This window comes from Ailuropoda melanoleuca, chromosome 11 (genome assembly GCF_002007445.2).
Source record: "Ailuropoda melanoleuca isolate Jingjing chromosome 11, ASM200744v2, whole genome shotgun sequence".
Taxonomy (NCBI): Eukaryota; Metazoa; Chordata; class Mammalia; order Carnivora; family Ursidae; genus Ailuropoda; species Ailuropoda melanoleuca.
This window is the reverse complement of record NC_048228.1, coordinates 9594868-9622726: the sequence shown is the minus strand read 5'-3', so window position 1 is coordinate 9622726 and position 27859 is coordinate 9594868. Positions and strand designations below refer to the sequence as shown.

General features: G+C 41.2%; 1 protein-coding gene across 5 annotated transcripts in view; it reads right to left on the bottom strand.

The window, feature by feature from the left end:
- Positions 1–22078, bottom strand: part of PRDM2 (PR/SET domain 2) — a 105349-nt gene extending 83271 nt beyond the window's left edge. For 4 of the 5 annotated variants that reach the window (XM_034671232.1, XM_034671233.1, XM_034671236.1 and 1 more), the window contains exons 1-2: positions 16007–16080; positions 300–414 (exon numbers count right to left, since the gene is read on the bottom strand). In XM_034671232.1, the coding sequence (XP_034527123.1) occupies positions 300–414; positions 16007–16015 (124 nt within the window). In that variant the 5' untranslated portion in view covers positions 16016–16080. Of the gene's footprint in view, positions 1–299; positions 415–16006; positions 16081–21945 lie in introns of those variants that run through there. The other variant, XM_034671238.1, reaches the window with a different exon arrangement.
- Between the last annotated feature and the right edge of the window lie 5781 nt (positions 22079–27859).

Genomic DNA, 27859 nt, shown 5'->3' with positions numbered 1-27859 from the left:
GAGGGAACAATACGCGCAGCAGGAAGAAGAGCCCCGAGGAGACAGTGGAAGGGAATACTCGGGCTAAGTCATAAAGGATGGTGGGTAGGAGTGTGGATATTTCTGGTTTAGTTTTATAATCTATGTCCACCCTGGATTCTTGACTGGAAAATGCAGAAATACCACATAACCTTCTAAGTCTAAGTGTAAACCTGTCACTTTGATGACAAACTCCCTACCTTAAACGCTCCCAAAGGATGCCTGGATACAGGTGGCTCTCCCATCCCCTCCCCGTCTCCTTCTGTGACCCTGGTCCTCACCAATCCGAGTCTTGTCAACAGCAGATGGGAAAAGCCTCACTTCCTCCGGAAGTCCTCGAAGCACGTGTTCAGGTACCTCAGACAGGCTCTCAGCAGCTGCAACAGGCTCAGTGTTCTGCAAGTCAAGAAACAGAAGGATCAGAGCAGAGGGAAGCAAACCAGTTAGCGTTTTGTTTTGTTGTTTTTTTTTTTTTTCTTTTCTGGTCCAATAAGCAAATATGCAAAAATGTAACTGAAACCTGAAGCAGGCAAAGCCAGACCAAGACGGCCGTGCCGTCCCTCGGAGCATCTCCGGAGCTGCTGTGATGGTTTTGAGTCTCCAAAGGAAACTACTGCCATCTTCAAACATGTCTGTGTTCATCTATTTTGTTCCAGTCACCTGTAGTCATTTTCAAAATATGTAAATATCTGGCACCATACTATTTTAAACTCCCACAGAATCTGGAGGTAAAATACAGCTTAGGGGCGCCTGGGTGGCACAGCGGTTGGGCGTCTGCCTTCGGCTCAGGGCGTGATCCCGGCGTTATGGGATCGAGCCACATCAGGCTCTTCCGCTATGAGCCTGCTTCTTCCTCTCCCACTCCCCCTGCTTGTGTTCCCTCTCTCTCTGGCTGTCTCTATCTCTGTCGAATAAATAAATAAAATCTTTAAAAAAAAATAAAATAAAATAAAATAAAATACAGCTTAAAACTTACTTTGAAGGCAAAGGCTACCATCAGCATTTTAGAACATTTAAAAAGTAAAGATCAGGGGCGCCTGGGTGGCACAGCGGTTGAGCGTCTGCTTTCGGCTCAGGGCATGATCCCGGCGTTATGGGATCGGAGCCCCACATCAGGCTCCTCCGCTATGAGCCTGCTTCTTCCTCTCCCATTCCCCTTGCTTGTGTTCCCTCTCTCGCTGTCTCTATCTCTGTCAAATGGATAAAAAATCTTTAAAAAAAATAAAAAATAAAAAATAAAAAATAAAAAGTAAAGATCAACACTCCCTACTTAAAAGAATACTTTTGGCACACATTGCAAAGGACCTACCAGCCGGCTGGACCCCACCCCATCTATGCTTTCATCCCTCCAGCAACAACACCCCCTTTAACAGGGGCTTGAATACTCCCACGAGAACACTGCAGCTTCTAGGCCCTCAATGGAAATGTGACCTTTCCAGGAAACTGAAATTTACCACTTCTATCAAGTCACTAATTAGCAAAATCATCAGAACATCACAGTCTTAAGAAATAGAGAATTTTATACAATTACTAACCAGTTTTGACTTTAACCTCAAGAAATAAGATTACTATTGGGTATGAATATAAGAGAACAGAAAGGGGAAATCTGAGCCAACTGGTAAAACATGACTATTATTTTAAAAATAACATTCAATGAAAGGAAAATCAATTGTCTTATAACTGTTATCCCATGTACCCTAAAGAACTGATGTGCATATCACAACACCACTAATAATGATGGGTTCTATAGTCTAGGTGTTTTTTATTTCACTGCAAGGGAATCATTTCTCAAGGACTTTCAAAGAAACCAAATTAGGCAAAAAGCAAATTCCAACCTAAAGAGGTTAATTTTCCCACAATGAAGCTCTTATAGCTTTTAAGAATGTTTTGTGCAAAGACGAGAATATCATTCAAATTTGTGTACTTCCAACACTACGATTTTTTTTTTTTTTTAAGTATCAATAGGCTGCTTCAAGAGAAATCAATCCCATGGCAATGAGCAACTCGTTATGAAGGTCTGCTCCCTGGTCTGCTCTGAGTTGGAAGGCATACAAGTGGGCACCTACACACTGAGATTTGTTTCTCCAACAGGGCAAAGCCAACAGTGTGGACCCTTGAGAAGCATGAATGCTTTGATCCTGCTGGATCAGAAAATGGGTGGTATGGTATTTTTAGTTAGCTAAAATGTGAATAAATTTAGCACACAAATTTCTCACTTTTAAATACAGTACCCTGATTTTTTAAATTTTAATCTATAAATGGTTATTTTGGCAACATGAATAATTTTTTTTCCAGTGGAGGAAAAGGTATTAAATTGGCAGTCGGTATCCTAGACTACATAATAATTATTTTTAACATTGACAAATTAAGCAATATTAAAAAGTACTTAGCCAAAGTTCCAAATCCTATCAGCATGTGCCCATAAAGCAGAGTGAGGGAGTTTTCTTCTCCTTCCTCAGACGGGACCCTAGCCTAAGATTTAAAAAGTACTTGACACCATTTAACTTCCCCAGGAGCTTTGAAAAGACAGTGTGTCAGCTATTCTAACCGGTCCTTCCAGGCACTATGACAATAATACTAACAAGCTAGTATTTCCTGAGAAACTCCTTGGGGCCTCAGTTCAAGGCACTGTACTAACAGTCTTCCACGCATGATGGCATTTTCTCCAAACAGCTCAAAGGGAGGGGACTGTCACTGCGGCCCCTTGCCCCTGGCTTCTCCCCCAACCCTCACTCCCCGCAATACACACACACAATGGGAGAAAATGAAGCTTAGGGAAGTTGTCTAAGTTGCTCAAAGCCAGGATTTGAACCTCTGTCTGACCCTGAGCCCAAGTTCATAACCACTGTGCCATTTCCAGTTAAGATTCTCCTGGATACGGTCTGAGGATCTAATGTAAAACATGGTTAACTGTAGTTGATAGCACTGTATTATAGAACTGAAATTTGCTGAGAGTAGAACTTAAATGTTCTCACCAAAAAAAAAGATAAATATGAGAGATGATGGATGTGTTAATTAACTAGATGGTTATACATATATCAAAATACCATTATGTACACTTTAAATATCTTATAATCTGTCAATCATACGTCAATAAAGCTGGGAAAAAAGATTCTGCTGGAATATAATCTGAGAACCTGTGCCCTAAAACCTCCAAACTTCCATGGAAGTATCAGCAGGAGATGGCTGCTACGGTAGGAATGGGAATTCCCACAGGAAATTTGTAACTTGAGTGTAATGTGGATGCCACGTATGTTTACATTTCTGATACACCTATGAATATAAAAGACCTCTCAGCAGAGCTGCCACTAGAAAAAAGATAAGACGAATTCCTGTGCATTTATTTACCTGCTTTCAGTAAACCCATGTTTTTAAATTTGGGCTCATTCAACTAGTGGAGGAAAAGTTTTTTTTCTATTTTAGTATCCTTCACACAAGACTCAACTAAAATTCAGGGACCTCAAACCACACCAAGTCAACCCTTGCGAGCTCCGGGAACTTCCTCTCCCCTTCCCAGCTGCAGTGCCTATGGCTGGAAATTGCCTCTCTTTTTCCTTCTTTTTCCTTCATAGCTCTTACCACAATTTAAAGTAATCATTTGTATAATTATGTGTTTAATGTACCTCCCCTGATAAACTACAATGAAGACAGATGGTGTCTATCTTATTCAATGTTGCATTCCCAGCGCTTAGCTGTAGACATGACATGTTTGTTGTCACTTAAATACTTGAATGAATACATAATTCTTGTAAATGGACTTAACCCTTTTTTAGAAAAAGGAGGGCTAGAAATAAAATAGCATGGTCATCAATCAGAAAGCATTTTTTCCACGTGTGCCTAAATTTCTTCAATTTGAGGTAGGTATATTTCTGAGTCAATAAAGGAATTCTTTTTTAGAAAATGTGATAATATGCTCTCAATTCCAAGCAGCCAATTTACAAGTAAACCTTTGGAACAAAAGAATATTTAAAAGAAAACTTCTCTTTCCCACACACTTATAAACTGGGATCTCATTTACATATACATACACAGATATATGTGAATATCCTTATAGTATTAGATATAATATCACACTCTAAACAAGGTTATCTTGGTTCTTACACTAAAGATCACAATTAGATCCTGGGAATATTTCCCAGATTAATTTTTTTCTAAAAGATATTGCAGCATCTACTCAATTGCTGAGTCCCTTCAATGGGCCAGGCAATGTTTTAAGCATCTCATTTGCCTTAACAATGTGTCACTCTAATTAAAGACAGACAAAATCAAGCAAGGATATACAATGCCTGGTACTTATTGATGCTCTGAAGAAAAATCAAGCACACAAAGGAGACATAGTGATGGAAATGGATAGGGTGCTATTTTAGACAGAGTGTTTCAAGAAGAGCTCTCTACAAGTGGGAAAGGCATCGTGTGAGAGTATGGGGGGCAAACACGCCCAGAAAAGTAATCAGCAAGGACCCTGGTAATCCAGCAAACTTGGTGTGCTCAGAGAATAGACAAATGTGCCCCCAGAGCAGAGAAGGTGAGGAAAAAGCAGCTGGAGCTGAGGTGGGAGAGGTGGGCAGGGATAGCGTCTTATGAGAAATAAATCACCTGCTGAACGGCACAGATATGAGGAGTAGAAGGTAACTAACCAGAGGCCAAACTGCAAGGAAGGAACCCTGGCTGCTCCTTCCTCTGGGGTGACCAACAGCCCTCCAGCACCCCATCCTTGCTGTCCCAGGATAAAGGCACATTCCCGTTTCAAGGATTCTGACACTGATCACTGTGGTAAGCATAGAGGACGTTACAAGGACTTCTCTACTTTCCTATTACGTAACAGGAAACGTAAGAACTCGTTATTTCACTGCTTAGTGAAGTACAGCCTCTAAACATGTATCAGTGAACTGATCTGGGGCAGTATATGTTAAATTTAATGCATTAAATTAATTATTAACTATCAGTTGATCTCATTAAATCAATGTCTCCAACCTCCTAACTCAAACTCAAAGAAAGTCAATACCCCCACCTCTCTCCTCCCCAGCTCATGGCCAGGAGAAGTTCTCCTTCATTCATTCAGTCCATCATTTGATCACTAACAAACACTTCCTGAGAGCCTGCTCCAGGCGGGCACTGTGCTGGGCAGTGAAGATACGACAGTTAATAAAGCTGATCCAGGCCCCCTCCTCACAAAGCTCTTTTAGACGAACTGCTCTTTTCCTTTCCCTAATACCTAATACCTTCCCTTTGGCCCTGGATGACCTCCCCATGCTGGATGGTGGGGCAGCTTCAGGAGCAGGACATTTACTCCTTCCTCTGAGCCAAGCTCTGGGCTAAACACTTTTCCTGTATTACCTCACAATAATCACAGCATGGATGGATACTAACATGGATGGATACTAACATGGATGGATACTCAGGACCCCACTCGGACATGATTCCAAGCTCTTTCTATGCATCACCTCATTTAATATTCACACCATCACTCCAGTAGTGGGTACTTTCACTCTCCAGATGAAACCGAAACCTGCCCACAGTCACAGCTAGTAAGTGGCAGAGCGAGGATTCAAACCCAGACAGTCAGGCTTCAGGGTCTAGATGCTCAAATACTGTGCCACAGAGCTGCCCTGTCAAGTCACTATCCCAAGCTACATGGTTTTAAAGTAGCGGAGCCAAGACAAAATCCAGATGGACTCCAGAGTCCACATTCCAACCACGAAGGCAGCAGGGGCCTTGCACAATCATCTAGGGCCACCTGTCGGGGGGCCACAAGGTTAAGGCTACTTTTACAATAATGCCGAGAGGTCACTTGCCTTTTTCATCCTCAGGCGTGTAGAAAGGAGTTTTCCAGGGGTCATGACAAGTGGTGATGTCATCAATTCCACTAGCTAATGGACATGGCATGGCTGGGATAAGTAGCTTCTGATCTTGTGTTTTAAAATTTTCTGATTTCTGAAGAAAGCCTGTAGGTTAACTAACTCCCAAACTAAGTCTATTTCCTGGTTCTGATACTGTAATAACGTAAGATGTTACAGCAGTGGGTAAAGCTGAGTGAAGGAGAGTCCAAGGACTCTCTGTACTACTCCTGCAACTTCCTGTGAAATCTATACTTCCAACTAAAATTTTTGTTTCAAGGGGCACCTGGCTGGCCAGTCGGTAGAGCACAGGACTCTTGATCTCGAGGCCTTTGAGTTTAAGCCCCAAGTTAAGCTTTAAAAAAAAAGTGTTTCAATTTCTAACATGGTAAATATCCACCGATCTAAACCACACAGACAAACGGCTGGAGGACTGCTGCGCTAAACAGACCACCTCTGCTCCTCCGGCACCTCCCACCTCACGCCTGAGCCGCAGAGAACAAGAGAGATTCTGAGAGACCACATGGAGAGAATGTAGGGACCAAAGAAGAAAGCGAGGAAGGAGGGCTGGGCCCGCACATCCGCATCCGGCCTCGGCTACTTCTCGACTACAACTGGACGGGCTGCTCCCTATGGGCACAAGGGGGTTTTTTCATGTTAAGGGTTTCCCTGTGAATCACTAAAGGAGAACAAGCAAAATGTATCAGAATAAACTGGGATAAGTAGCTTCAAAGGCAATTAAAGGCAACAACTTCTTGTCTGTGCCCCTTTCAAGCTCCTGCACAGGTGGGAAAGAAAAGCAGCAGAGTTTCTCCCCTTTACTTTAAGCACCAGCACGGTGGGGCCCAGACCCAACAAGGCCAGACCCATCATGGCGCCACTTGGCACTCGTGCCCGACGCCTCCGCCCTACCCTGAGGAAGCCTGCTCCCACCGTCCTACCGAGCAGAATTTCCCCCGAGGCTCCAGTAGCACACCTTCCACCTGTCTGGGGCACTCTGCACTTTGTAAGCACTGACTGCTGGGCTTGTTTAATGGCCTCTCCACAGGAGGTAAGTTTAGACCACAGACACAGGGGGCAGGTTCTGTCACTCACTACCGCACGCGGTGCCTGAGCAGTGGTTGCTGTAAACAAACACACACGTATCGGGCAGTCAAGCACCATGAAGCCTGGGTGCACAGAGATGGCTGTACGAAGGTGCAGACTCAACTGGTAATGGAGTCCAGAAGAGCGGATGAGAGCAGAGGACGAGACACGAGCAAGGACAATGCCCTCAGAATGCCACTATCTAAAAGTGGAAGACAAGACCAGGAGCAATGTCACAGAGGCAGAAGGGGCACCAAGAACATGATGTCAGAAAGGCTGGGGAAAAGGTTCGAGGAAGGGGGAGAGGTCAACGGTCCAATGCTGCTGGAGAGCTTGCAATACTGTCGTATCCTATCCCTTTCTCCAATTCCCACTGCTTCCATCATCCTTCCAATAACCCAGCAATCTCCTCATCCTACACATGTCCAATGCGTGCCCCATGTGCCAGCACCGTGCCACCTGAGGAAAGCAGCAGCAAAGACGAGACGGGTTGCGCCCACCTGATGGGGTGCCCCATTGGGACCCATGAAACAAAGAGTGTACTAAACAGATAAGGAGGGGACACTGTCCTAGTTAGGGTAGCTGTGGGGATACGGGTGGGGGGCATCTTACAGAAGATCACACACACGGACACTGGGACTTGAAAGATGGCAATGCCCATGTGTTAAGGACTGAGCACTCCAGGGAAACATCTCCTGAGGAGACAAAGGGCTTGGCATGTTCAGAAACAAATGAGACCACTGTGGCGGGATCAGAGTGAGCCAGGGAGAAAGCATAACCTGCAGAACTGTGAAGGCCGGGGCAGAGACACTGGAGTGTGACTGGAGTGTGACTGGAGTGCGAATGGAGCGCAGTGGGACACCATCAGAGGGTCTTGGGCAGGGGACTGACATAATGTGATGGGAAGGTTTTCTGGTTTCCAGTCTCTTCTACGTTCAACTTCTCTAAACCCCCCTGCCTTCTTGAGATCAATCATCTCTAAACCCCCCTGCCTTCTTGATCAAGCATCTGGTTCAGAATTCTTTTTAAAAACTTTTGAAATAAAGCCCAGTAGTTTTACTCTACTGGTTTTAGGTCTTTCAAGGTTTAAGGGAGGCAAAGTAAATTAGGTACCTGAGAGCTCTTCTCAACCTAACATAGCCCTTCCCTTTGTCCAGAAGGAGGGCTCTACTGCCTCCTAGTGAGTCTGTTCCGGCTGAGACACCTGCCAAATCTCAAAGCACCTTTCTCCACGGCAGCAAACTATGGAGCCACAGCCTCTCAAGTCAGACAGAGTTTGTTTGGTCTATCTACAGCTTTAAGACAAAAAAAATTCTATCGGAAGAAATTACAGAAAAATCCTGATTTTATTCTTAAAGGTCCTCCCTGGTCCCTACAGACACCACTCTCTGAAAGCCCTCCTACTCCTTGGGGTCTTTCACGAGTCAGGCTTTCAGCTGACGGGGCTCCCAGACCACTGATCCTTCTCACCCTCAATTCTTCTGACCTCCTTCCAGGCCAAGTCCAAACCCCAGTTCATCCTTGAAGACGTTCCAAACAACTCATGCCCACTTTTCTGACTTCCTATACGGTCAAGTTTATGCTGTATGAATACAGAATTCAAGGCCTGCGGAGAATGGTCCCACAGGGAGAGAGAAGGTCAGCAAAGCAGTCAATGAGGGGGTTTCTGTGATAGCCCAAACAAGCAATGCCTTGCTCTGAACGAAAGCACTAACAGTACTTAGAAAGTGTGTTATTGGGCAGAATCCACACTTGGTCAGTGGCTGAAAATAGTAACGATCATGATGATGACACTTGCACAGTGTTTCCTAGATGCCAGGCGCTAGCCTTTACGCTTATTAACTCATTCTCTCTTGACCACAACCATGTGGGGTGGCCACCACTACTATGTCTACTTAACAGGTAAGAAAGCAAATACTAAGGAGTCAAGTGACTTGCCCAAGGTCACACAGCTGGAGTGGCCAAGCCAGGACTGAAGGTAGAATGTGAGTCACCAGACAGCAAAGGTGAGGAAGAGCTGAACAATCCTATAACCTTTTTCTCTACCAAAGCATTAATATCAGAATAACAAAAAATATAAACCTTCTTGCCAGTTCCTTCCACAGTTATATAAGGAAATGTCATCCAAGTTGCTAATTCTTTTTCAAATTTCAGAAGTACTATATTTTCATTCACAAAGGCAAGGCCCCAGATCTCATGAAAATTGCTAATTTATCTAGTAGAATATATGATTCAAAATGAGATTTAAGCACCACCATTACTAAACACATTAATTTTCTAAACTATACATTCATAAATTGAAGTTTAAGTCCCAACACACAGGAATCACCTTACTTGGAAGTCTCTTTTTAAAAAGTCTGAAAAATCAAATTTGCATTTATAATGACTTATAAAAATGTAATTCTGTATTAATAATACGCTAAAACAGCAAAAGTGGTTTCATTTTTTATACCTTGTGTGTGTGTATATACACACATCTAGGACTAGAAAAATGGGGAAGATAACCTAAAATGAAGGATAAAAAGCCATCCAAGTTTTCAGCGAATCTTTAGAAATACAGTTATAAACATACTGATACCTCCAACAACACGGATGGATCTCAAAAACACTCCGCTGCTCAAAAGGAGACAAACACGAAAGAGCAAGTGCTAATGATTCCACTCGTGGGAAATGCAGGAAAAAGCAACTACGGGGACAGAAAGCCGAGCAGTGCTTGCCCGGGCCAAGGGCTGGGGGGGGCGGGGGGGCTACCGGCAAAGCAGCAAGAACGAACTCCTGGTCTAGTGGAAGTAGTCTGCATCTTGAGAGCAGTGGATGTAGGTGCTTGTCAAACTTAAGACTTACACACTTCAAATGAGTACATTGTACTACACAAAAATTATACTTCAAAGTAGGTTTTTAAAGTAAAATAGGGGCACATGGGTGGCTTAGTCAGTGAAGCATCCAACTCCTGGCTCCGGCTCAGGTCATGATCTCGCGGTCGTGGGATCGAGCCCCACATCAGGCTCTGCGCTCAGCGTGGAGTCTGCTTGGGATTCTCTCTCCCTCTCCTTCCCACTCTCTCTCAAATAAATAAATAAAATCTATAAAGTAAAATAAGTAAATGACTTCCACACTCTCCTCTTTAAATCATGTTCAAATGAAACTTCAACGGTCCCAGAAAATAAAGGAAAAAAATACTGATGCCGAGAAAAAAAAATTTTTCTTCAAGATTTTTTTCTTCAAGACCTAACTCAAGCATTCCTCTGCTCAAAACCCTCCAACAATTTCCCATCTCTCCAGGCAAAGTCTACTCTGATCTTGACAATGACCACGGAGCTGAGCCCACACCTCTCTGCCCACTCATTCCTTGTTCATCTGCTCTGCTCCAGGCACACGGTAGCCTTAGAACCAGCCTGCTCCACTCCCCTACACACACCCCCACCTCTTACACAGATACCACTGGAAGTGGGAAGGTAACTCCGCTGCATAGCACCATGTAGCATAACCCTGGCATTGGCTGCTGTGACATGAGGCTGCTCGTACCGTCTGAGACAGGCAGAACGCATGGTATCTCTATTTTTAAAAGTACAAACATAAGCAAGTTTTACTGGTATTTCATTTAAATTTGTAACTCTTTTTACATACACCACCCAGAAAATGACCATAAATGATTGCATCTGTTTTAATCTATTTAATTAAAGCACCTAGTTTCTTAAATATTCAACTTAATCAAAACACTGAAGAGCAACAGCAGTGGCTGGCAGAAGAGATTAGACTGAATATTGCTTTGCACTGAGAACGTGTCACAGTATATTCACACTAAGACACATATTATTCTGCAACAGACTAATGATAATCACCACAGTTAATTGCTGTTAGCAGCAGAAGATATCCGAGAAGCAGAGTGCTAATACTTCAAATTCTATGAACCACTCTTCTTTGTTTAAACTTGCAAACAAGACTCTCAGCTACTATTCCGGGAGCAAACAATGGGGGGAGGGGATGAAATAAGCTTCAGTTTATTGAAACAGCATTAAATTATGTTTGGTTAAGGAATGAGTATGACTCTAGTAACAGAGATGAGGACACAGAACAAGAAAACCTCCACACCGTCTCTGGAAAACAACGGTAGTCAAATAGTTCTGAATCACATTTAAAAAGTGCCCTCTTCCAAAAAGCTGGCAGCCCCATTAAATTGTCCAACTGAAGAAACTATCCTCAAATACAGTGTTAATCTCAATACTAAACAAGCATATTGCTATCCTCTTGCCCAATAAAGATAAAGGTAATGCTCTAAAAAATGGAAAACACATCATGTCACTGTCCAGCGGCTTTCCACTGCAGTTCGAATAAAATACAAACTTCTTTCTATGGCCCTTAAGGGGCATAGAATCTGACCACTGCCTCTCCCCACCTTCATCTTGTCCCAGAGTCCCTGATGCTTGCCAAGCTCCAGCCCCCAGCCTGTTCTGTCTGTCCCCGAACCAGCAAGCTCACTCCCACCTCAGGGCCTTTGCACTCACTATTGGCTCACTCTACTGAGAATTTTCTTTCCCTGGATCTTCATGTATCTGATTCTTGGCGATCACTTGAGTCTCTGTTTTAATTGTTAGTCACCTCTTCAGAACAGCCGTCCCTGAGCGTGGAATCCAAAGAACCTCCCCCGCCTTCATCCATCATTCTTTACCACATTACCGGGTTTCACTGTCTTCACAGCCCTTTTCACTACCTGAAATTGTCAGGTCTTCTGCTTTTCAACTGTCTCACTCTGACTGGGTAAGCTGCAGAGCAGAGCCCTTGCCTGTCTGGTTCACTGCAGAACCCACAACACACCGGGCTGCAGCATACACAGGAGGAAGGAGGGAACGAATGAACACCCAGAACAGCCAAGATAATGCAACTATGGTGGCTTAACACAGTTCTTGGGGCTGGATCTGCAGCACCCAGGGATTAAAAGCTGCTTTTGTTATTTTACTACATAAAACTTTTTAAAAGTCTGGAAGGCTAAGTCGCTAAACTGTTTTGCTAGAGGCTACTGGCAATACTGTAGATCACTGACCAGGATGTAGAGATGCTGCAATCATAAGCTACTATGTTGATAGAAAGTTTCAAATTATCAGGAACAACTTGAGTTACCCAAAGATTCTTTAAAAAAAAAAAAAAACTAACTGTGACTCAATAAATCTGAAATCAAGGCAGTTGTATTACCTCATTAGGGCTAAAACTTACACAATGCGCCATGTCAACTATATCTCAATAAAGCTGGGGAAAATTCCCTGAGGCTATACCCAAAATACTACAGTTCTCTTCTCCTCCCAGGCACCTCATAGGATTGCACTGCCCACCCTCCCCTGGCCAGCCCCTAACACCCTTGTTTTAGTTAAGTTAGATGTGTCCATATGACTACCCTAGGCTAACTAAATATGAGTAGAAGTGATGTATATTGAGACAAAGCCTTCATCACCTCTGGTTCTTGAGCAAGTCCAACAGCAGATCACACAGGACGTGGAGCAAGAACAAGAAATAACAGGATAAGCCACATTAAGCCCCCGAGCTTTGGGAGCTGCTTGTTTACTAGCACAGCAGAACACAGCTTTTCCTGACTGAGACATCAGTATAGCACGGTGGCCAAGAAGCTGGGCTTTGGAATCTGACAAGCAAGAGTGTGAATCAGAGCTCTATCCCTTACTGTCTGAGTGGTCGTGGGTAAGCAATGGCCACCTCTCTGGGCCTTCATGCCTTCATCCATAAAATGGAGGTAATACCTACACTTCAGAGAATGGCTGCAAAGACTAAATGAGTGAGAAAATAATGTGTGCAATACTTAATGGAGTGCCTGGCATGTTGGTTAAGCACTCAGTAGACAGGAAGTGGTAGTAAACTCCAGTGTATCTATTTTAAACTACCATGAGCATGTTCAAATTATGGAACTTTGCTCACCCTTGATATCCTATAAAGTAAAGCACTCTAAACTCTTTCTTTATTCAATGAGAAAGTCATTTATAAAGTTTGGGATTCTCTTAGATAAATACAGGGGGGATAAGGAGGGAAATAGTGGAACATCTCCCAACTTAAATACTGGGATGCGGGTGGAATGCTAATGAAGCAGGAAAGGGTACCTGTGATTTACAGCAAAGAGAAAAGAAAATGGGAGAACGAAGTGGAAGGGCAGAGTAGCGCTCCTCTCGCCTGCCAACCAGGCCTGGACCCGGCTGGAAGGAACAAAGGCTCGCAGGCAAAGCAAGCGGCGTTCCAAGCTGGGAAGATAAGAGAAGGGCTAAGTGGTGAGTACAGAACAAACCAGAAGGGAAAGAAGGAAAAGAACATGTGGAGCTAGAGGCTTTGTGTAGCCTGGAGCTGGGGTGAGAGAGACAGCCTGTGGAGCCACCACAACCAGGAGCAACTTGGAACACCACTGGGAAGACTGAGCAGTTCGAACACTGCTTCAGTAGTCAGCTCCTAAAATACCGTGAGACTTCCGAGTCTGCTGTTTCCTCTAAAAAACCCGTTTGCAAACAATATGATCTGCTCATTCTGGGGGTCCTTCAGTCCCTAAACCTCATCCAGCAGACACATATAAATGAATGACACTGTGCTGCCGTCTGAAGACCATGACCACCATAAGAGAGAGATCTGACTGCTAAAATTCATCTAAGCACAGTTGCTCAGTCCCTAGAGAGAATCATCTGACCCTAACATCACCATTAAGATTTTAATTAAAAATCAATCTGGTTCAGGGGCGCCTGGGTGGCTCACTCAGTTAAGCATCTGACTCTTGGTTTCAGCTCAGGTCATGATCTCAGGGTCATGAGTTGGAGCCCTGGGTTGGGCTATACACTGGGCACGGAGCCTACTTAAAAGAGGAGGAAAAAAACTCATTCTGGTTCAGGTGTGCCTGGCTGGCTCAGTCGGTGGAACATGCTGCTCTTGATCTCAGGGTCCTGAGTTCGAGCCCCACGCTGGGTACAAAGATTGCTTAAATAAATAAACTTAAAAAAAAAATCCATCTGGTTCAAGTTAAAACTTTTTTAATATCCAAATATTTGTGTAGTTACTTTCAAGTTTCTGATTTCTCATTTTCACTGGCTGAAAATGAGAAGAATATAAGAGGGAAAAACATAAAATGCCCTGAAACAATTCTTAACTTTTAAGAATTACTGAGACAGTTGTTGAAAACACTCATCGATTTTATGCCATGACATAGTAACATCATGCAACTAAAATCCCTCAGATAAGGAAAATATAACTAAAGATGCTGAAAATTTTACTCATAAAAAGTGGACAATTTTTATAATCCAAATAAAAGATTCATTACTACCAGACCACTTAAATTACATCCAAATCAGAAATGTGCTAACCATTAGAAACATAAGAGGACACTTTTCCACTGATATTTGGCATTTGGCATCAAAGGCAGTCCTTTGCAGATCTGATATTAAAACTTGTCAAAAACAAAATGAAATTGTAAAAGAGCCAAAAAAAGAAAAGGTTATGGCTACAACTCTTTCGAATGGCATGTGGACTTTCTGAACACAAGGTCACTTGATATAAAAGGAACCATAAAATGAAAGTGTGAGGTGTCAAACAGGTCAAAAGACGTTAGAAATAAAATATGAGTAGCCAAATACGGTGTAAGAATTAGAGCCTTATTAAGCCTACGGGTAAAGTTGTAGCCACCTGAAACAACTGACTGCTGAACAGTGATGCCCCAAAAGCAATGTCAATATTTGGATTCCACTCTGGAAGCATTCACAATCGTTCTAATCCAGAATCCCAAGGCTCTTCTAACAACAGTTCCTAGGCGGGAGAAAAGTTCCTTTGGGTGACCAGGTTCACATATATATGGAATCAGTCTTCAGATAGAAAAATAAATGAAAGGTATGACATATATAAGCGCATAACTTTGATGAACAAGGACTATGAAAATCCACTCTGTTCTCTTCGCCCCTCCCCCATCTCACCATTTCAAAAAATAATTTGGCTTCAAAAGCATGTCAGTAAATCTGCAAGTTGTAAAATAATAGAAACCATGTGCCCCATGTGTTCACCAGATTCATTTTTTATGATGCATGGTCCTCCACATTAAAATAAATGTATTTTTGATAAAGGAAAGTAATGAAAAGAAATCAAAAGAATCCATTCCAAAAATTTCACATCTCTCAATGCAACACAGGACTGAACTTATTAAATGTGGCCACCCTAATAAAATCGGGACTCCAGTAGAAGCACCTGTAAATGATAAAAAGGTGTCCAAAATTTCAGATAATGAGGGACACAAAACATTTTCAAGTCTGAAAGTTTTAAGCTAAGCACTACAAATTAGACTTCACATTTTCAAGTTTTGCCTTTCATATGTTTTAAATGTGTTTATTACGATCTCAAAAGAGAGTGTTTCTAACACCCATGAATTTCTGTAACTACAAGTGAAACGATGTTAAGACCAGAAAATAAGAATCCTTAGAATCCTTTAGAATACATTAAGTCCACATAACTGATTGTACTTATCAGAATACCCCTGAGGCTATAGAAATCTCCATAACTGAATTGTTTAATCTGGAGGTAGTCCCACACCCTCCTATAAGGAGAAACACATCTTACATTTTAATATCTGCCTTCTTTTTATTCTATCCACAGGTTTTCAAGCACAGAACGCTTATAAAGTTTCCCACTTGATCAGTTTCGGTCACTAAAAACAAAATTCAAACTTCCCTTTTCATCCAATGGATAATTTGCAAAATAAAAAGTATTAAAAAGAAAAGCTCAATAAGCTTCAAAACAAAAACAAAAAATTAACACAACAGTGTGGCAGGGGAAAGGTAGTCTGAACAGAAAGTCAGAACTAAGGTCTCAAAGAATCACTCGCAGTGCAGGGTTCCACGGAAATGCCAACCCACGCCACAACAGTGCACATGCCACTCCACAAACAAACGCACACTATGAAAACAATGAACTGGTTAATGGTACTAAGAAACAAAAAAGAAAATCTGGGAGAAATGAATGTGTGTGTTTTGATCTTTTAAAATTCAAAAACTGGTCTAATATCTAGGTAATGTATTTGTATAAATTCTTATTTTTAAACTCACCTGATTCATTTTCAATTCCTGTTGTGTTCTGAAAAGATACACACAACAAAGAAACTTCTTTGATTACATGAGCCCTAAAAAGAAAAACAGACAATTGTAATATGTACCTGCCTACAAATTTACAGGGATTTAAAACCACATACAGAACTGTAGGGTTTGCTCAAAGGGCTATTCATAAAGCAACTCCATGCCAGATCAAGTTCAATCTATGCTGAGAGCTTACTTCACAGATTTATTATCTACAATAAAATAGATTTCTTACTAATCTTTACTAGGCCTTCACTGTACTCTACAATTGAAAGCAGACTCATTAGAATGACATCCAACTTTTGCTGTGAAATTGCATCATTCCTAAGAAGAAACAGATTAGCTCTGTTAATAGAAACACAAAGCATTGCTGAGTAATCTATTTGGCAATGTAAATAAATGTCCTTCTTTCACTTATATCAATACTGTGTTGAATGCAAACACAATTAGACCCTTTACATTATTTAGTTTTTCAAGTTCCGGAAGTAGAAAAGTGGATTTGCTAACATATTCCCAGGGAGGAACAAAACAAAACCCTTGTAGGAAAAGGCAAATGTTTTAATAAAAGCTGTTTGGAAAGAACTGCAATTATTCCTTTAAAATTTTTATTCAGTATATTTATAGTACACTGAAACGATAAGACAAAATCATTTCTTGTAAATGCGTATGACATACTTGTTTCTAAATGACAATCTGTGAAGATGGTCCTTTCTGTCACAGACATCCTAGGAGTCACTGGAAGTCATTCACAATAAATGAAAGTTGTACCACTTTAAGCGGCACTTCCACAGTGACATTCTAAATGCTTCCAGCAGGTATACATATGCACACATACTATCAGGCATAGGTCTCTTATTTCTTCGTGAACTTGCTTTAATAGATTCTCCCTCCTTCCCAGATCCACAAGACTCCACTCACATTGTACAACTTTTATGTTCTAATTGCTAATAAACCAAGGAACGTGTGACTTCTTGACATTCTTCATCTTAGAAGAATATATGGCCTGCCCACTATCATAAAAAACAGCACTTTGACATTTTTACCCCAGTTCATTAATAAGGACAGTTTGGGGTTTTTTTCCCCTTGAGCTATTTAACCACACTCACCTGATCACCTTTAACCATCAAAGGCACTATGTAAGTCAGGCAGGACCTAGTCATCTGAACTAGTTTTTAGTCACAATTGGCACAGGGATGGGGCTTGCGTCTTGTTAGAGAACTCAGTGCTAGCCAGACCCATGTAAACTCTCAGTAAGGAAATACTCCGAGAATATGATTTCAGATAACTGGAGGGAGGTTAACCCATGAAGTCCATCCCTTTAAATTTTAATACTGAACATCTCTCTCACATATATTTAACATGCCTTTCTTTAGTATACATCTCCTATTGAGCAGAACCGATCCTTTTCTATGAGACTTAAAATCGTTAGGAAGTTAAACTGTGCATCTGGTTGTCACACTGCCGCCTCTATCATCAGTGCCTACTGAATGCCATACAGTCCACCAGGAGGACCGTGACAACGGACAACTTGGCGCTCAGAAGCGAATAAAATGTCAGCGATTTCACTTGCCCTCTTACTAAACTTTTATGGGTGGATTTACTAACATAGGCCACAGGGAGTCCTCTTTAAGGAACAGAACTTAAAAACTGCAGGGAAATGCAAATGCTATCATGAAAGATCTTTGGAAAGAGCTATGAGGCTTTACCATTTCCTTCAGCTTGTCTTCTCCTTCCGACGAGAATCATCAGGATCATCATTGCAACTATCACTTATGACCTGCCTTCTAAGACCAGCGGCACTGGGCTACACCTTCACGTAAGCCAGCCCAGCTGATTTTTACAGTGGGAAGTACTAGCATCCTCAACTCACAAGACAAGTTCATGGAGGTCAGGATAACTCAGCCACTCTCATAATGGGTTTCTGCCATAGCTTCTTAACCATATTTCACCAACTGTTTACTCCTGCCTTCCCTTAACACCTACTATGTGTCAACCACTGTTTTCAACAAGAAACAGAAAAATCCCTGCCCTCCTTGGGGCAGAGGGTGCAATAAACAAATCAGTAAAGTGGGCAGGAGGTCAGATAACAAAAGTGCTTTAGGGAAAAAATAAAGAGGTGGTAGGGAGAGGGAGATAAGGAGATAGGAACTACAATCTCTGTCTCTCTGCCTGTGACTCCAACAGTGAGGTCAGAGAAGACCTCAGTAAGAAAGAGACAACTGCATAAAAGCCAGAAGAGCCAAGGTGGGCAAGGAGCATCATAAGGAAGTGAGAAACCCCATTCAGCAGCGGGCCTGGGTGTTTGAGGGAGGGCAAGGATGGTGACAGGGGCACAGTGATTGGAAGGGAAAGTGGAGGAGGTGATTCGGAAACGTGTGGGGAGCGAGATGGGGATGGGGGGTTGGTAAAGTATGGGTTTTGCAAGGTAAGCACTGTTCACCAGAACGGCTAGAGCTTTTCCATCCAGGGATGGAAAGCCACTGGGAGGCTCAAGGTGGCACACCTGATGTGACTTAGGTTTAAAAGAGACCCTAAGAGAGCAGGGTGGGGACAAGCAGACCTTTCAGGAGGGGGTCGGCTAATGCCCTCACCTAGGCAAGAGATGGCGGCAACTTGGCCCTTATAGTAGAAGAGAGGTGAGAAGTAATCAGATCCTGGATATATTTTAAAAACAGAGTCCCTAAGATTTGCTGTCAGAGTAGATGTTAGGTATGAAAAAAGAGGAAGTCAGGGAGGATACCAAGATTTTTATCCTAAGGACACCAAAGGATAGAGCTGCCATTTTCTTTCATCAAAGGAGATACTGCCTCCTTCTTCCCATATGCTTGTCATTGCTTTTTTCCCCTTCACTTAACACTTTCCTCCCTTCCTTCCTCCCCTTTTGTAGTTGCTGGCTCACAGACACAATTCAAACAACTGAGATACCATGGCATCTGGCCTCTAATCCCAAAGAACTCAAAAATTAAAGTACTTACAACATTTTAGTCTTTCATTTGTTATCTCAATGAATCTCACTTTTTCTTAATAAAAAGTTACGACTTAATTCAGGTTGTTAAATGATTAATAACCTCTCTGACTTTCTGCACTGTCTGTTCCCTCTTTGTCCTAATAGGAATGCACTCATCATTTCTTTCCAGAGAAAATGATCTTAACATCTTTTTTTTTCAATGGTTCACTATATACGTGTATGCTTGGCCTCTCCTCTCCATCACTTCTAACTAATCCCAACTGCCAAAAACCAGCCTCTCATTTTTTTTCTCTCTTGACTCACAACATTGTCAAATCATGTATCTAAAATATTTTACAATGTCAAAAGCATTGCAAATCCAACACTGAGTTCTCAGATGGTATTTAAAAAATTAAATCCTTTACTAAACTATACTAAAAACAAGGGATGTTAAACACAAGAACTGAGAATCTGGCAGTGTCTCTCAACAGAAGACCACTGCATTTTGGACGGGGCAACTATTCCTTGTCTGTCTCTTCTGTTACAGCCACCTAGCACTGCCCTGCACCGTCAATGACAGCAGTGCCTCCAATCATTTTGAAAATCGAAAATACCTACACACCTCCCCAAACAACCTCCCACCTGAGAACCTCTCAACTGTAACAATCACGTAACTAACTGCAATATGACAATATATTTTAAAGCAACTACAGACTCTAAAAGTTGTTACTGAAGTAACTTCCTTAAGATTCCTCCAGTGCAAAACCCCAGTGAAAGCCACTTAGCAATCCTACATATTTTTCATATTCAGTGTTAAATTCAACAGCACTGTCTTCACATACCCACTTAACTAATATATTCAAGGTCCAAGTTTTATCATATGTGAGAACCTGAACAATCCTATTAGTGTGGAGGCAGAGAGGAATCTTTCCATACCTATCACTGAAACTTAATAATTCTATCAAAAAAAATTTTTTCAAATGCTAACCAGGTAAGTGCCTCTGGTTTTCCAATGGTAAATACTGAAAATCTTAATATCACTAAGACTTCTCCTACCCTGGCTTATGCCTTAGTTTCTTTTTCCGATTTCTATACCTGACCAAACCGCCTTGAATATTTCTACATATCCCTTCCATTCCAGCTTGCTGACATTTATCAGATAAAGTACATAGGCAGATATACAAATTTAGAGCTTGTGAATTTTTATCACCAATTATACTTTGCTAACAGCATACATTCCTAGAAAAGTAAGAGCGTGGTCCTGATTTTACATATCTGTGGCTTTAATAATATATACACAGTTAACCTTTCAAGATACTGCTTCCAAATTCTAGGACAAATCATCCTTACAAATATTTAATTTAATATCATAAAAATGATTTGATTATACATGATCAGTATCAATACAGCAACAATAATTAGGGTCTTTATTCCAATACTGGTTCCTTAAAGTGTCAAGACAACCTCAACAACTGTTAGTCTGCTATGTCCTGACATGAAGCACCAGAGGCCACAAAATGGAGAGATACACCCGGTCCCTGCGTCAGAAGAGCTCAGCAGCCCCCCACATCTCGCTACCACCCATCCTCTAAGATAAGGCAGATTAAACTAAAGACGGACACAAGGTAACATGAATGCAACACATATAACAGGTTAAATTGTCACATCTGCTCTCTGTAGACTTGTAAAATCTACAAAATTATACAAGAGGCAGAGTAAAAGCAATAGCAGATTCTTTAATATTAGTTTAAATCTGGAAGGAAGGGAGAGAATTAGGAAGATAATTATTTGATCTGATTTGTATATTCACCTGTAAGTCACTGATACTACTTTCCAATTATTCTTCTGGGTCAGTTTAGCTCTTTTGGACTATGTGGAAAACAATTAAATTTGCAACATTCAGAGTCACTGGAAATAAGAGAACTAGTATGGTATATCAAAATGTAAAAGATCATAAATGCACTAAAAATGTGGAATAGATGCAGACAAGTTTTAAAAATACGAATTTGTGAAAGAAATCTTAGAAAACTTATAGCCTCATAGCATAAGAAAAATATTTTAAAACTAATCATAAAGTAGATCTTTCATGGTAAATAAGTTATCTTTATAGCAAACAGAGAGATGATTAAGCTTTCAGTGGAGTAGATTTACAGTGCTTAACACTGATCTTAATAACTTACTCTGACCAAAAGAATCTTGCAATCCAGAAACTTCTAGAAAAATACTAAAAATATCTAAACTACACCAACTTCTCAAAAGCAGTTTTAACAGCTAGTGTTTTTGTTATTAAAAACTACCACTCATAATTCCTACCAGAAGAATGGAATCACCAAATTACAATCTAGATATGAATAATGAAAACATTTAGCACTTAACTCAGATGAAGCAAAAACACGTAATTCATAAACACAGAATCTGCCCAGGAATTTGCTAAATGCAAAATCACTCATTTTCCTTTTCTAAAATAACAAATACAACTTCACAAAAATAATCATCTAGAACATCTAGTTTCGCACGAAAAAATACACCCCAACTCCCCTTTTAAAAGGCAGACTATATTACCAAATTAAATTAGCGGAAGTGAAAAATCAAACCTGATATGTTTATCATTTTAAGAATAAAGGTCGTGTGCATGCGTGTGAAAAGAGAAAGAGACTGAGGGAGAATACAGCAAAGATTCGGGGGTGTGAACTCTTGCTTCTCAAAACCGGATGCTCACGTCTCTCCGTCTCTAGAACAATTTCCACCCAAGGCAAAAATTGTTTAGCGGAGTGTATCATACAGAGGAATTTCCCTACCTGCAAAGTAAGTGAGGACATACAAAGAACAGAATGCTCGCAAATTAACCTGGTATTTCTCCCATTTCAATAAAGCAGTTTCCCTCAAGTGGCCCAGAACACCACGGACAAATATCCCAGGGCCTGATTCTCCAAATTCTTGGAACAGGGCGTCCTGAGATACAAACCTAAATAGGAAGCAGAGTCCAATGAATTTACTCCAGGTGGGAGAATCTGATCCTGACAGCAGTCTGCACACATTGGAGGGAAAAACAGAAGTCTGTTGTTCTGAATGGCTTCAGAGCTGCAGAAATCCAATGAGAAAATGAGGTTGATTAGAACTTTTGTTTAAAATATGTAAGTTGGGGTGCCTGGGTAATTCAATTAGTTAAGCATCCGACTCTTGATTTCGGCTCAGATCATGATCTCGGGGTCCTGGGATGGGGCACTGGGGTGGGCACCGAGCTCACCGGGGAGTCTGCATCAGGACTCTCCCTCTACCCGCCCCCCCAAATTAATAAATAAATCTTTAAAAATATATATATGTAAGTTAACACAATAGAAGAATGTAAAATAAGAGATCTGCAGATGTGGTAGGAAAGTACTATAAACCCAAAGTTAGACTATAGCACTCTAGGGGTTTTTTCCTTCTCTAGAATGACGCTACAGAGAAAAAAAAAAGAGAGAGAGAGAGTGAGAAAGAGAGAAAATCAAGAAAACTTTTTCACAAAATACTGCTTCAAGCAGTCATTAATAAAAAGCTGGCTTAGCAATAAATGTATAGCAAATGCTGATTATTTACCACTTAAATGGTTTATGTTATGGACAGCTATTAACATATGCTCTTTCTTCTGATTAAATTTATAGATCTACGTCATTATGTTGCACTGAACACAGAATTTATTACATCATAAATTTCAGGTTTTGTTTAGGGTTGCTACAAAAATTCCCTCTAACCCCACAATTTAAAAAACTCAGTTTCTCTAAGGAAATTAAATTTAAAGTGAGAGTAATTAAATTACTCTCACTTTAAAATGTTACTCTGATATTCTCCTCATGGCACCAAAAACAAAAGTATCACTGTCGGGGTGCCTGGGTGGCTCAGTCGGATAAGTGTCTGCTTTCAGCTCCCATCATGATCCCAGGGTTCTGGGACTGAGCCCCACGTGGGGCTCCCTTCTCAGTGGGGAATCTGCTTGTCCCTTTTCTTCTGCTCCCCCGCCCCGCATATGCTCACTCTCACTCTCCCTTTTTCTGTCTCAAATAAATAAATAAATAAAATCCTCAAAAGCAAAAAAAAAAAATTACTGTCAATTTTCTTGGATGAAGTAATTCCATCCAAACAAAATATCCTTCAACTAAGAAGTTAATTTCCTTTCCTTATTTTCAAGACTAATTGACAAAAAGTATAGATGTAAAAATCCACATGAAAAGATGGGTGGGTAAGAACACAAATGCTCTCCAGCCAGTCCCAGCTCCGTGAAGAAAACTGTGCCCCACTCAAGATCTGTAGTACGGCTCAGCTCCCATCTCTCCTAGTACAGCTTAACCAACTGCTGACTGTACATTCTCCCAAACAGCATTCAAATCAAAGAAGTTCCTACAGAATGATACTTTTTCTGATATTTCCCTGCATTAGACATGTAAAAATTTCAAATTATTTAAAAGGAAAATTAAGTCAATTCTTTCCTAACACTCAAATGTCAAGCTTCCAACTCAAACACAAAATTTCTAAAGCAAGATGCCACATCGTCATTCATTTCACAATCCCCAAAATAAAATGAATTCTCAGTTGACCACTTTGAGTTAATGTTTCTCCACTGGCGTTGCCAATACAGATGTTACCTTTCTGATTACACCCTTAAAATTGAGAGATTTTTAGGAAGCCTACAAAATACTTAATTTCCTAAAAAAGGAAAGAAAACTGCAACATGGTGCCCAGCTCCCAGCACTCAAGTATTCATTTTCTCACACAAAGTCTCTCTAAGCATTAACAGTCACCTTACTTGTGGCTGCTCGGAGCTTTTTTGATCTTGCCTACACAATAAAATACATAAGAAAACTCATCTTCCACAAACTACACATAAATGACAAGACTTCCTGAATTCACAAGTGAAGAACCTTAAAGCTAAATTGGAAGTTATCCCAGACGGACTGACAATTTCAACTATAGTTTGCTAAGCTCCCAGGCACACTTCTGTCGCTATAAGAGTCCAGGTCTTCTCCCAAGACTTTATTAGGGTATTTATTACTCTGGTAGGGAGTGACTTACTCTACTTTTAAATGAAGTCCGAGGTTTAGGGTCTACCCTCTAAATATGTAAGTACTTCTGTTCTCAAGAGCATTTAAAAATAATAGCAACACCTACTGTTTGCAGAGCAATGTTTGCGTGTTGCTCTGCAGTTTAAGTAGCTCCAGTACTACGTTAAGTTTTTATTTTTTAAGGAAAGCAGGATTCCAAATAAATTATTTGTAGTTCTTGTTTCAAGGTAAAGGTACATTCCTCCCCACTTACGATAAAAAGAATGGAAGACTGTCTCTTGGTACTATCAGCAATGGTAAACCAGGGAGCGGGACTCAAGTGAGGGTCTGTGCAGAGCAGCAGGAGACTAAATGGGACAGTTCTGGAGGGGTTTGAGTCCCAGATTAAATGCAAACTTGTGGGTTGGGCTCCCCAGATGTCATGTGAGGAGTCATTATCCCACCCATCCTCCCTCCCACACCACCCCAAAAGCCCCGAAGGTCTTTAGGGAAAGATGCAAGAGCAATTATTTAAAGGCAGAGCCCATGAACACATGCAACGGAGACTAGGGCAGGAGCCTGATTTCCTGACTGCCCATCAGGAAAGCAGCTTTGGCTACCTGCGATGAGCAACGCAGAGCCACAAGGAGTTTCTCACTGAGGAAGGCCACAAAAAAAAAAAAAACAATGTCTAACAGTTTAGAAAGATTAAATTGACAGGAGAGTTGCGGGGGGGGGGGGGGGGGGGGGGGGGGGGAGGGGGGAGGGCAGTCAGAGAGACTGGGACCAGGCAAGTTGGTTAAGTATCCGAGATGATAAGTGATAAGGGTATAAGGGTGTGAACCACAGATGACAGCAGAAAAGAAACCAAAAAATATGACCAATACTACACCCAGGAAGAATGGACAGAATGTGTCTTCTAACTGAACAGGAAGTAAAAAGAGATGGTGAAGAGGAGTCCAAAATGCAGAATGTGACTGATGGAAAAATGAATATATTTTCAAGATAGAGCAGCCAGGAGTAGGGATGATATTTAAGTGGACGGTGGTGAGCTCCATTTTAGACTTTGGGGAGAGAACAGACATCCACATGGAAAGCTGCATCCGTCAAATGGAAAAAAACAGCCCTAGCACAGACTGCCTTCAAGGCTGGGGATGGAGACTTAGAAGTCTTCAGCCGCAAGCGGGTGCCTAGGGAAACTGCCAAAGGCAAAAATATCCAAAGAGAAGAGAAGACTAAGGATTTGGCTTTGTGACAGGCATGGAAGGGACCAGAAAAAAACGTGTCCCCTCCACCATGTTGGGGGGTGGGGGAACCAAAAAGCCTAAGGACTCAAGAGATAATTTGGAAGGGTTTCTCTCAACAATAATTTTGCCATGTTATCCCTCAAGACCTATTATATTAAGAGAAGCAGCTAAGAAAAATGCTATTAATATTTTTGAAGAAATCTATAAGTATCTCAATTGCTTTCGTTCATCTATTCATCACAAAACATCCCAGTGAAAGAAAGAAGTAATCGTTGTCCCACTTTACAAATAGGAAGAGGAGAGGATAACTGACCTGCCCCACCACTGCCAGAAATAACGCAGCCCCTGTGGTGATCTGTGATATGCATTATTTTGTACACTGAGGCAGGACTCAATTAAATTACTAGGGGACTGCACTGACACAATACTTACCTTCCAAAACAGGTAAACTGACTCGCTTAATGTCCTCTAACAAATGGTAACAGAGCTTCACAATTAAAAAATCTAAATTTATCGCCAGAGACCGCCTTCTTAAAACTCCGACTTTCAGATGTACTTCAAAACTTAAGGTCTTTCGGAATTACAGAGAAGTCCCTAAAATAAGCCTCACAGAGTAAGAAACGTTCAGAATGTCATATTTATACTGTTACTCCAAATTATGCTTAATTTATACTGTCTTAATAACCCCTTGGGTAATGCGTAGGATTCATACTAAAGTATGTAAGGGTTTGGTGAATCTCAGATTTCTTTTCAATTTTAACAGCATCATTTAAATTACTTGAAAATGCCACTGAGTTTTCCCACCAGAGCGTAATGTAGTCTTAGTGGAACTACTTAGATGCACATGTAAAAGCTGTAGGTTTTACCAATTCCCAGACAGGCTGCCCACAGTAATCAAACTAACAGTTGCACTTAGCTTTACATATTTCAGGCAAGCTGTGCCAAGAAGTAATTTAGCTCTTTCAAAGCAAAGCCTATCAGATGATTTATCGCAAGAGCTACAAAATATTCTTTTCACCAAAATGGCTGGCAAATATATAAGTAATTCAGTGAAACCTCCTTTATTGCATGTTCCAAAGACTAATAATAAATGAAACACAGCATAGGTATGACTTGAACCAAGACTCTAAGAATAAATACTATACAGTAGTGAGAAAAATAGTGTAAGCGTATTTCACTCCAAATTTACTATATACAGATTTACTATATACAATAACAAATTCACGCTTCAGGGAAGTGGGGGTGGGGAATGAAGGGCATTCCCTTTAAGAAAGAGTACTTAAATAACACATGCATTCATTCCAGTCCAGTGAAATTATGCAGGTATTCCGTAATTGAGAAAGTCACCCCACTACCAATGTGGTCTAACAGGGCAGCTCTTATCTTATGTTCTACTTATCACTGAGTTCTAACTAAAGATCACTTATGCCACAATAAAAATTCAATCCATGCTATCTATACTTAAGGCTACAAAGGAAGATCTGACAACCTACACTTCTTCGCCCAGGGGAAGTTGCATTAATAATGCATGTACGCCTTGAAGATCAATAGTGATCTTTAAGTAATAAAGTAATAAGCTAAAGTTAGATAAGTACTTTAAAAGTAAACTATTTCCTCAGGACAAATTCATCACTTTCAGTGCATAACCCTGAATTGGTTGCAAAAAAAAAAAAAAAAAAAAGGAGGAGGAAGGAAGGAAAGAAAAGAAAAAAAGATTTCAGAAAAACTAGTCTGGCCTCTACCATCAACCTTCAAGGGGTTGCTTCACTGAGTCTCATTTTCCAGAAGACAGTTCTTCCTGTGCTATTCACGTATAATAGACCACAAGCTTACATGATTTACCATGCATCAACTCTATACAAATTTATTTAAATCTATAATAATTTAACCAAATACAGGGAATGTTGATCCTATGCCATGAAAACTCTTTCTTCATAGTCTCCAGGTTATCTCAAATTGCATTATCTCTTGCCACAGAACTGATGAAAGTAGACCATTCAGTAAAATCATAAAGACACACAGGAAGGGACAGCCACAGGCCAGTTAAGCCTATTCCCTCACTTCAAGGTGGATTTCGTGTAGACCATGGAGTCTATTCTTACAGTTCTTTGACTAAAGACATTCCATCAACTGCTTCATTGATTCCACCAGTCAGATGGGCCTTCCTTTAATGCAGTAGTTGAGAACTGGGTCCGCACCAAGCGACATCTGGCAAGGTCTGGAGACTTGAGCAGAAGTGCAGACCATGAGGGAGTGTCACTGGCATCTCACAGGTAGAGATCAGGGATGCCACCAAATATTCTGCAGTGCACAGGATAGACCCCAATCAAAGAATCATCCAGCCCCAAATGTCAATCGTGCCACGGTTAAGAAATCCTGCTTTAATGGAACCAAAGTAATGCTTTCAGGAATGGAGTCCATAGCTTTCAGTCACTCTAGAAAGATGATTTTAGCGGCTCTCATTATAAACTTCTAACTTCAAAAGGAGAGAGCCAGACCTCTAGCCAAATGCTAGGAGGAGTGACAGCGTAACCAATGGGCACCACGCACACCACGGAGTGATGGCCACACGTCAGCATTATCAGTAGTAACGACTGTCAGTTAATGTCCCCAT